Genomic DNA, 10,805 nt, shown 5'->3' on the forward strand with positions numbered 1-10,805 from the left:
TATAATGACTATTTTAAAGAAGTTTTTATAAACTTCTACTAACATCAACTCGAGAGCAATGATGAGGCTGATTTAACCACATTATATCACATTTGAGCCGTTGAATCCATGCCATTAGGATCAATGGTTTGGATGGCATCAAATAGACGATGGAGGTGATGAAGCCTCTCCCACAGTTCAAATGATGGACATAGTGACAAGATTCGATTCGTTGTTTATAAAACACGAGATGTCAACGTCTCAGATCATTTCTTTCTCGTGCATTAGGTCTGAGAAACCCTAGTCACCCAATCGAATGGGCTAAAATTTGAAACAGGGCTCCCTCATGGATAGATGAAAAGTGGGGTGGTATTTTTAAAGCTTAACATGTAGTGTATAAAAAAGTTATGTAAATACTTAGATGCCAAGCAATAGTTTGAGAAATATCTTGATAGGAAGCTTATTTTTTTTGCTACTCTTGCTCCTTGAATCTTCCAGCACAAGTTTGCTAAGGGGTCAAGAGTTGAGGAAGCTTTGTTTGCAAATTAAACGAGTATGACAGAAATGGCCTTGGATTGTTGGAATCTACCAACCGATGACATTTGATTGGTGAGTTTATGCTAATTATAATATTATTTATTAAATTAATTGTTTATGTGTTAATCTAATGAGTATTTGATATCTAATTATATTAATAAGTATCTAATTAATTAGTTAATTTTTTAAATAACTAATTATTTAACTAATACTCCTATTAATATTAATCTAATTATATTAGTATTTAATTTCTAATTATTCAATTAAGTTAATTATACAATTACTTATTTAATTAATTTACTTAATTATTAATATTTTAAATTATACTAATTAAGTTAATCAATAATAACTTGAGGCGTGGGTTTGCCTTTCATCTTTCTCTGTTCGGCTTCGTTGCTTCGCAGGAGGTGTAGAGATTGCACGAGTCGCTTCTTCGGCTCCTTCGTTGCTGTTCGACTTCGTTCCTTCGACGCCTTTCCCTTCCTGTAGGATCGGAAGTTACGACATTTTGATCGGAAGCAACAATGGGAGCTCGCTGGCTGTGAAGGTAACTTTCTCTCCATTTCGCGCGCTTCTTCTGCCAAATTCACTAAATCCGCCGAACTAGAAGTTTTAGTAAATCCGGGATTTGCGGAAAAAAAGAGGGAAACGGAGGATTTATTCTGCCATGAGATTTACGGGGCTATCAAATCCTGCATAAATCCTGTTGCCAAAAAGCCCCTTGCTTACCGTGATATTTAACTTGGCGTTTTTTTGGCGTTTTGGCAGGATTTAGCTTAAATCTTGAATAAATCTTGCATCCTTCCAGCTTCCTTCCGCCACTCGAACCACCGCAAACCAACAAATTGAACCCTCGACCTACTCGACGCCGGGATTGTCTTCTTCGGAAAGAAAATCATAATCTGAAAAAATGGTCCGAGAAGCCTCTTCGGACGAAGAGGACGATAGCCAAGCTCTCGTCCCCGAGCACGAGGTGAAACCTCTGTCGCCGCGGCACGACCAGCGCCAATTCGGTGCTTTGGAGATCGCGAATGGCCTTAGAGTCCAGATCAGCCGTCGTCTTCGCTATCGCCGATGGCAGTGGTATCTCCTAGCAATCTGCCTGCCCCTTGTACTCATCCTCGTCTTTTTCTCCCTTGATCTCGGCCGTCTATTCCGTGGCATCACCATTATTCGTGCGGACTCTCCCGGGGACCGGATGCGGGAGGCCGAGCTACGAGCTCTCTTCCTCCTCCGGAATCAGGAGCTAGGGCTTCTGCATTTGTGGAATCAGACTGTTCCTAGATCCAGTGCGTCGTTGCCCTCAATTGCTTCCCCTCCTAGTAATGATTCGAGTTCGGCTACTGTTAAAGCTGATTTGCCTAGTACTCCCGTGCCGGGCTCGCTGGAGGAGTTCAGATCCGCATTGTTGGAGCAGATCAAGTTGAACAAGCAGATCCAGGCCGCATTACTTTCTCCTCACCGGGGTAGAAATGCTTCACTAGAGTCTGTGGATGACAATGTGGACGCCTACTTATCCGGCACAGGGGTTGGTGTTTGTAGAAAGGTGGATCGACCGGCCGATCGGAGGACGATTGACTGGAAGCCAAAGAAAGACCGGTTTTTGTTTACGATATGTCTGTCAGGTCAGATGTCCAACCATTTGATATGCCTAGAGAAGCATATGTTCTTTGCTGCACTTCTTGGTCGGGTTCTGGTCTTCCCGAGCCATAAAGTGGACTATGACTACAGCCAAGTTTTGGACATTAATCATATAAATCAGTGTTTGGGTAGGGAAGTTGTCATCTCCTATGATGATTTTGTGATAAAGATGAAGAACAAGTTGAAGATAAATAGGTTCATATGTTACATTGCAAACCCCCCCTGTTATCTTGATGAAGAACACATCAAGAGATTGAAGAATATGGGGATTTCATTGGGAAAGATCGAAACTGCATGGCCTGAGGATGCCAAGTTAAAGATGCAAAAGAAGAGGGCTGTAGCAGATATTATGCCTAAATATTCTTCTGATGATGAAGTGATTGCAATAGGGGACATGTTCTATGCTGATGTGGAGGAGGACTGGGTTATGCAGCCTGGTGGTCCCATTGGTCACAAATGTAAAGCTCTAATCCAACCGAATAGGTTGATCCTCCTCACTGCACAGCGGTTTGTGCAGACATTCTTGGGAAGCAATTTCATAGCATTACATTTTCGAAGGCACGGGTTTTTGAAGTTCTGGTAAAGTCTCATTCCCAGATTATGCTTCTTTAAATTTTGTTTTTAAAACCGAGCTACTATAGGCCAGTCATCATATAATCCTTATTTAATATAATCCATTCTTTTGAAATTTCAGAGTAACTTGTTACTTGACTATATCTGATTTATTCTTCAGGTTGGGGTCTAATTTTTATCTTATTGTGCTCACTAGGAGTTCTAATTCAAACTTAGATCTCACTTGGAATCTAATGTAATGATCCATGAAGCATTTATTAAACTTCTATCATTAGGCTTAATGATTAAATTGATTTGATCAAATGCCACATTTTATAATTAGCTCTGCCTATTCGTAGTTAATAATGCCTAATAGTTTTGAAGCAATCTTTACCAAGTTTTTATTCTTGTTCTCATTTTATAATGTCGAAAAGCATTTTTGAGACCTCGTAGTTTGACGGTTCCAAACTTCAGAGGACATTAAGGTGTGAAACTCTCTGTTCTATAGTGTAGTTGCTGTAAGTTCATGAGGAAATTAGTAGTTTAGTTGTACATTGAGCTTTTTGTATTAAATGAATATTTGCACAGTTTTTTTATAGAACTTTTAATGCAGTTTGTTCAAAGATAAATATTTTTTTGGGTATAAAACAAACTAGAGATAAAAATAATTATTATAAGAAAGAACAAATGAACTAGTCCCATTGCATTCCCTAGTTTGTTTTGTCTTAGTGTGATATCCTTTTTGGAGATTTTTTTTTTCTAATATCAAAATGATTTTTTGTTCATAGCGATGGTGAAATAGATGGGGATATTGCTAGTAGAATTCAAGTTGGATGGTTGAAATGGAGGAATACATCGGGATTGTTGTGTGATGGAAAAGTACTCAAACTTTAGTGAAAATTTTCTCAGATGATGGTGAGACCTGCGTGCATAATGTTGGCCGTTAAAAGAGAAGCATAATATTAAGTTAACTAGTTAAGTATTGCAGAGATGAGGATGCTTAGGTGGATGAGTGGATTTACTGTTAGAGATAGGATACGAAGCGAGCATATACGTGAAAAGGTTGGAGTAGCTCCACTGGCAGATAAGATTAGAGAGAGTTGCCTTAGATTGTTTGGTTACATAAAAAGGTGGCCTTCCGATGATTTGGTTAGGAGAGTAGATGCAATAGATTTGACTTATGTTAAGAAAGGTAAAGGCAGACCTAAAAATACTTGGTTTGAAAATATTAAAAATGACCTTTCTTTATTAGATTTAAATAAGAATTTGACTCTTAATATGACAAAGATGGAGGAAAATGATTCATGTAGCCGACCTCACGTAGTGGGTTAAAGACTTGATGTTGTTGTTGTTGTTGTATCAAAACGGTCATTCTACCATGTATAAAAGATCAGTTTATTGAAATGAACGAGGCCATGGTTTTATCAGTTATGTTTCTTAAAAGGGTAAAAGAAGATGAATTTTTTTTAGAGAATCATCAAATATTAATTCATTGATAAGGTGCTCAACTGTTTCTGATACATATAGTTTAAACATTAATAACATTTGTTTCAAAATCATTTTATGTTTGTGAAAATATTGAGTCCTTGGGTGGACAATTGCATATTTTTGTATAAATTTGGCATTGAAAATTAAGGCTCAAGAAAGGGCATGTGGAGAATAATAGAAAGAATTTAGTAGCATGGCTTCTAGAGTTTAATAAAAGTTAACCATTGTTTGAAGATAAAGGAGGAATACAAAGATTTTGAAGGATTACGGTCAACTTGGAAGAAAGAATACATAGAAGAACGGAAATAAAGCTTTGACCGGGGCACATAGATGAGGAATTTGAATGCATCAAGGTGGGTTTGAGGGGAAGTTTTCTTGGTGATGATTGCATGCATTGATTTTCTACTGAATGTTCATCTTACATGTTTATTCAAGGCTCATGTTTGAGCCAGTGCATATAGAATTTATTTTGAAATCAGTCATCTCTACTTTCGATAATATTTTTATCAGGTTAAATTTTAGAATGAATTCATGATTAGCCTTATCCTGAAGTGGGTCCTTTGCTTAGCCTGTTCTAGTTGATGTGTCAGAATTTTTTTCTCATATTTCACATTAAGCGGAGGCCTTCCAATGACCCGGTTAGGAAAGTTGAGGTATTAGATTTGACTTATATTAAGAAAGGTAAAGGTAGACCTAAAGAGACTTGGTTATAAAATATTACAAATGATCTTTCTTTATTAGATTTAAATGAGAATTTGACTTTTAACAGGACACAATTGTGAAAAAGGATTCATGTAGCTAACCCCACGTAGTGGGACAAAGACTTGATGTTGTTGTTGTTGTTGTTGTTATTTATTGCTCAAAATAATTATCACATCCTAATAACCCAACCCGATAATAGCACAATACTACCTATTGAACCATAGTGACCATTTAGACTAGATACTAGGCAAAGTTTTATCACTTATTCTTGCATATAAAGTCATTGTAAGTCAGTGCTATGTTTTATGTCATTTGTGCTAACATTTGCACCAGCATGCTACATTTTCTTCACATGAACTTTACAAAAATATCCCTTATCTAAAGTTAAGTGGAGGTTTTGAGGCTGAAATATTTATATATCTTGAATCCAGTTGAATCGCAACCTAAAAATATATGATGTTTTAGAGAATGGATGTACTTCCAAGAAGCAAGAGAGACACAACAAAAACTTCTACCCTCCCCCAACACCTATCCATAACCTAGCATTACTTAATAAGAAAAGAAATACTGCATTAGGCCCTGAGATTGCTTGTAGGAAGCACTCTATTTCCAGACCTCAGGCAAAATGTTCGCAGAGCTACTTGCTCCATCCTTTTTTTGTGCTTGCAAATGACTTTCCACCACTCCATGGATTCATAAATAATTTTGATAATTCAAATGAGGATGATAATAAAGAAGAGCAAACAATTAGTTTGTTTGGACAAAATAAACTCAAATTTGGAGATTTATCTGGTTTTCTATACAATCTAGCCTGTTATTTTCTTCCTACTTGTAAGTTCTATATTCCATATGCTATGCTTGTGATATATAATGACTTATGCGAAGTTATTGTCTCGATTCTGTAGGTTTTAAGAAATTATAATTAATTTTGGAAGTTATGTTTACTGGTGATAACAGGTTATTGCTAAAATGATTGTTAAATCATTTAAACAACTTGTATCTGGCACTTCATAATTCCACATTTTATCATTTCATAATTCCTCAATCAAAATTTCTTATCAACTACTGACAATTTAGGCTTTGTTTGGGACGGCTCTTTTATGGCTTCTTAAAGCAGCTTTCTAGTATTAAATTTTTAATTTTTAAACTAGAAAGCTGCTTTACGAAACAGTAAAAAAATCATCTCAAACGAAGCCTTAATCTTTTTATTATAGCTTCTTATCCATGAGCATTCTTATTATGATATTAAATGGTGCATGACACTGCGATTCATTCATAGTTTTGAGCTGACAATTTGATATGCATTCTTTGTTTGAACGCAGCAATGTGAAAAAAGAAAGCTGCTTCTATCCCATTCCCCAGGCTGCTGAGTGCATACTCAGGGTAGTTGAGCGAGCCAATGCTCCAGTGATTTATCTTTCCACAGATGCAGGCGAAAGTGAAGCAAACCTTCTACAATCATTGGTTGTTTTGGACAACAAGCTTGTTCCCTTGGTCAAGCGACCGAACCATAATAGTGTTGAGAAATGGGATGCCTTGCTCTACAGAAACCATATTGGTGGAGATCCTCAAGTGCGTTCCCTCCTCTTTCGAGCTTCATTTGGGACGACTTTCTCGCTGCTTTTTGAAGCAGCTTTCTAGTAAAAAAAATTAATTTTTGTATCAAAAAGCTACTTTAAGAAACATCAAGAAAACCGTCCCAAACAAATCCTCAATCTTGACCTGTAACATTTATTGAAAGAAAAAATTTATAGCTATCTTAAAGCTATTAACTGTTTTCCTCTTCTCATTTTGTTTCCTGAAGGTCGAGGCCATGCTTGATAAGACAATATCAGCTACGTCGACTGTGTTCATAGGATCCTCTGGCTCGACATTTACTGAAGATATACTACGACTAAGAAGAGGATGGGGAGTTGCATCGCACTGCGATGAATACCTTTGCAAGGATGAGCTTCCAAATTTCATTGCTGAAACCGAATGAGAATCCACCAGCTGACAATCATGTAAAGAAATGCTCTCTTCATAAACTTCAGGTCCACACTTTCTGTACTAAAGCTTTTCCTGTTTGCTCTGCATTTTTTTTTAATGTATATTGAACCGTAGAAGAGTGTGCTGTGTACTTCTCTTCACATCCTTAATGGATGTGGTATACTCATTATTTGTTATAGAGATATATTCATATAATTGATCATTTTGAGTTCTCTCAGGGGCTGTTTGGTATCGGATTTATAGCGGGATTTAAGTTGGATTTACGCTAAGTCCAGCCAAACGGTTTTTTGCGTGACTGTAAATCCAGTGACGACGTAAATCCTGGATGATATGATATCGTTGCTAAAAAAATTTAAAAAAATAATTAAAATAAAGAGAAATTTGATTCTTTCTTTGCTGGGAGCAGGAGAATCCAAAACTAGGCCACAAAAATCATGTGATTCGTGTGATTGGAGAGAGAGTGAAGCGAGCGTATGGGGCGGTTGCAGTGTACAATTTTGTGGCAATTGAACGAAGGAAAGGGGTGGCTCGTGAGATTAGTTGCTCACGAGTGAAACCAGGACCACACTGGTCCATGTTCATTTACAACACTCAACTAATTAGTTGATTTATTAAAAAAACAGTATTAATGCATAATTTATTTAAAAAATATTAACCTTTAAGAGTTTGCATTGCAGCATTATTAAAAATATTTAAATTATATCTCACTTCCATATATCAAATAATTCCTTATTTTTTATAATTTTATTATATATCATGAACCAGTAGAATTAAGCTATACCCTTTACTTCCAACTAGTCATCAACAATTCACTCGCCTTCTCTTGAACCAGCTTCCAAGTTGCTTCCACATGCTGCTTCTCCGTCAGCGTCCCACCAACCGCAAACCGCAACACGAATTCCCCACCAACGACCGCATGTGTCATAAATGCTTTCCCGCTTCCATTCACCGAATCAAGCAACTTCTTGTTCATCTCCCTACACTTCTTGCCCTCATTTTTATCAACCCTCAATTTAAAGCAAACAAGCGTCAATCGTCGTGGCACAACCAAGTCAAACCTCTCATCTTCAGCGACAAGTTTCTCGAAATGCTTTGCTATGTCCACATCATTCCTCACGTGCTCCATCAAATTAGCCTGGCCGAAACGTCTAATGACCACCCACAACTTCATGGCACGAAACCTCCGGCTCAGTGCGATCTGCCAATCTTTGTAGTCGATCACATTGCCGGCTTCAGTTGCGGTGTTCTGCAATATCTCTGGCTTGGTTGACAACGAGTCTATCAATTTCGTCGTGCACCTTACCTGAGTGCGAGAATATTGCTTTATTAGTAAAAATTTAAAGATTGTTAGAAATTTAAGTTAACTAGAAGATTATTTGGAATTGACAATTAGTGACGTTGAATTGATAATGACCCAAATATTTTCTTACAACTTTTTTTTTTTTTTTTTGAAAAATAAGTCATTGAATCTATGTAAATAATCATGAGTTTATTTAACTACTAAATGCTATTAGTAAAAACTCACCCAAAGGCAGCAGCAGTCCATATTCGCAAGCAGCCACTTGTGTGGATTCATACTAAACGAATTCGCCGTCTCCAATCCATCAAAGTACCTCCTGAACTCCGGGCAAATAGCAGCGCTGCCGGCGCACGCTGCGTCCACGTGGAACCACACGCCGAACTCCCTCGCCACTTCCCCGATCTCTCTTAATGGGTCTACCGCCCCCACCGCCGTCGTCCCCACCGTTCCACACAAATACAATGGCACCATCCCCGCCACTACATCAGCATTCATCGCCGCCCTCACGCTCTCCGCCGTCAACGCATACCCTGTCTCCGCCGACGTCGATCGATATCACCCGAAAGTTTCTTGCCGGAATTCCAACCAGCTTCGCCGCCTTCTGAAATGTAAAATGCGTTTGATCAGATGCATATACCGTCAGCTTTGTGATCCCTTCGCCATTGCTCTGACTTAGAGCATTATCTCTTGCCGCGGCAAGCGTGCAAACCACGGCTTCGCACGTGCTTCCGTGGATGACGCCGCCGCCGAGTCCGCCAGAAAGAAAAGTTGGTGGGAGTTTGAGCATATTGGCCATCCAGTCCATAACGATGGTTTCAAGCTCGGTGGCGGCAGGGTAAGCGATCCAGCTGAATCCGACGACGTTGAGGCCGGAACAGAGCATCTCTCCGGCGAAGCCGGCAGAGCTAGCGTTGGCTTGGTAATAGGCATAAAAATTGGGGCTTTGCCAGTGGGTGAGGCCGGGAAAGATGTCTGTTTTGATGTCGTGGAGAATGGTGGTGATGGGTGAGGGGAAGAGGGGAGGGGTGTCGGGAATGAGGTTGCGGAGATAGCCCGGCTTTACTTGGCTGCGAACTGGGAAACTTTCTATGTCGCGGTAGTAGTCGGCGATGAAGTCGACGACCAATTTGGATTCTTTGGAGAAGAGGTTTAGGTCTAGTGGCTGGAATGGTTCGGTGGGGAGGCTTCCCATTGCGTCTTGAGTTTGGAGGAAGTAGAAACTAGAAAGGGGCTTGCTTGTGTTTTTGTTTTCTGCGTTGCTGCTATGCATGTACTGGTATACATATAAAAATTTCTCCAATTTTTTTAAAATTTTGAGAAAGCTGATAATCATTTTGTTCAGGCGCCGAACGACATCAGGAGATCAACTAGAATGCGTCATGTCATTTATGTGCTTGGTACCGCTCGGTACCGCGGTTCAGTACCGCTAACGTGACGCATTCTGGTTGGTCTCTAAACGACATTCTACATTCAGTCTCCGCACAAAATAATTTCTCTATGGCAAGAAGCATGATGAGGTAGATAAGAGGCATCCAACTTTCAACGTACACACATTGAAAGCAATATAGGGAGGCAAGTCCATTAATGCATGGCTTCTTGGACGTATACTGCTATCATATGTGGTGGTGGACAAATCATGCTGCTAACATGAAGACGACGTACGGCATGCAGCCGACGTAATATTGCAAGGATCGAGGTGTTATGCGCAAGTCCTATGCAATCCTTACCACAAATGCGTCGCACACAAAGAACGTGTGATGGTAGAAGAGAATTTTGATTCATTCAATTAAGAGAATAAATGCAACTAGCTTTGCATGAGAGCTCTGTATTGGGTACCAATATTCACACCCACTAATAGGTATAGATACTCCCATGATCTCATGGATATTCAAAATCATGTGATAAATCAATTTACATTGCTAATCGTCATATATCTTATTATATTACTGCAATCCTCACTACGTAGTGTGTAACAATTAACCACATTGTGACTACAGTAAATTCTGATATACAGCTTGAAAGTTTGCAATCAGAGCAAAGGGAACCAAGCCTCAAGGCCATCAGTCCATGACAGATTGCGTTCAAAAAGCATGGAAAGTGGGTGGGTACAGGCGGGTACGACATCCCGAAAGTCACCATGGGTGGGTATGGCTAGGCTAAGCCTGTCCGAGTAAAGCATGGGTACCCAACCACGACCCCATGTAGGGCTTTGCTTTGCATATCCTCATAACATATTATTTCATTTAAAATGATTGTAAAAACCACAGATGAATTATTTGATTAAATTAGATCTCAAATATATATTTTTTGTAAATAAGTGCTATATAAATTTTAATTAATTTTTCATATATTACACTCAATATGAAATATATTTAATATTTTTGACACTATACTCATAATCAATATCTAATCATCAAATTTAATTTGCTTTATTTTCTTGAAAATTTAATAGAGATTTTTTTGGCTCATATGCCTTTCAATATTATTATGAAATTTTGTCTGAAAGTTATGACTAACAGGCTTAAAACTATTATTCTACAGCAACAATGTTATGACATATATATGATTTAATAGTTACCTTCCTTATCTCATAACATTAATAATTCATATGCATCAA

At 38.5% G+C, this 10,805-nt stretch overlaps 1 protein-coding gene and 1 pseudogene across 1 annotated transcript; one reads left to right on the forward strand and one right to left on the reverse strand.

The window, feature by feature from the left end:
• Nucleotides 1–1,311: 1,311 nt before the first annotated feature.
• On the forward strand, nt 1,312–7,105 carry LOC110093449 (O-fucosyltransferase 36). The gene is made up of 3 exons (XM_020818345.2): nt 1,312–2,736; nt 6,222–6,471; nt 6,704–7,105. The coding sequence occupies exons 1-3, from the start codon at nt 1,427–1,429 to the stop codon at nt 6,878–6,880; spliced, it is 1,737 nt and encodes a 578-aa protein (XP_020674004.1). The 5' UTR covers nt 1,312–1,426; the 3' UTR covers nt 6,881–7,105.
• A 498-nt stretch (nt 7,106–7,603) lies between these two features.
• LOC110093454 lies at nt 7,604–10,048 on the reverse strand (annotated as a pseudogene).
• Between the last annotated feature and the right edge of the window lie 757 nt (nt 10,049–10,805).

The sequence above is a fragment of the Dendrobium catenatum genome, unplaced genomic scaffold (assembly GCF_001605985.2).
Source record: "Dendrobium catenatum unplaced genomic scaffold, ASM160598v2 fragScaff_scaffold_3, whole genome shotgun sequence".
In the NCBI taxonomy this organism is placed as follows: Eukaryota; Viridiplantae; Streptophyta; class Magnoliopsida; order Asparagales; family Orchidaceae; genus Dendrobium; species Dendrobium catenatum.

Coding starts and splice junctions, on each gene's coding strand:
- LOC110093449 (XM_020818345.2), top strand. CDS start 1,427: ATGGTCCGAGAAGCCTCTTCGGACGAAGAGGACGATAGCCAAGCTCTC. Junction 2,737..6,221: donor CACGGGTTTTTGAAGTTCTG/GTAAAGTCTCAT, acceptor GTTTGAACGCAG/CAATGTGAAAAAAGAAAGCT. Junction 6,472..6,703: donor ATATTGGTGGAGATCCTCAA/GTGCGTTCCCTC, acceptor TGTTTCCTGAAG/GTCGAGGCCATGCTTGATAA.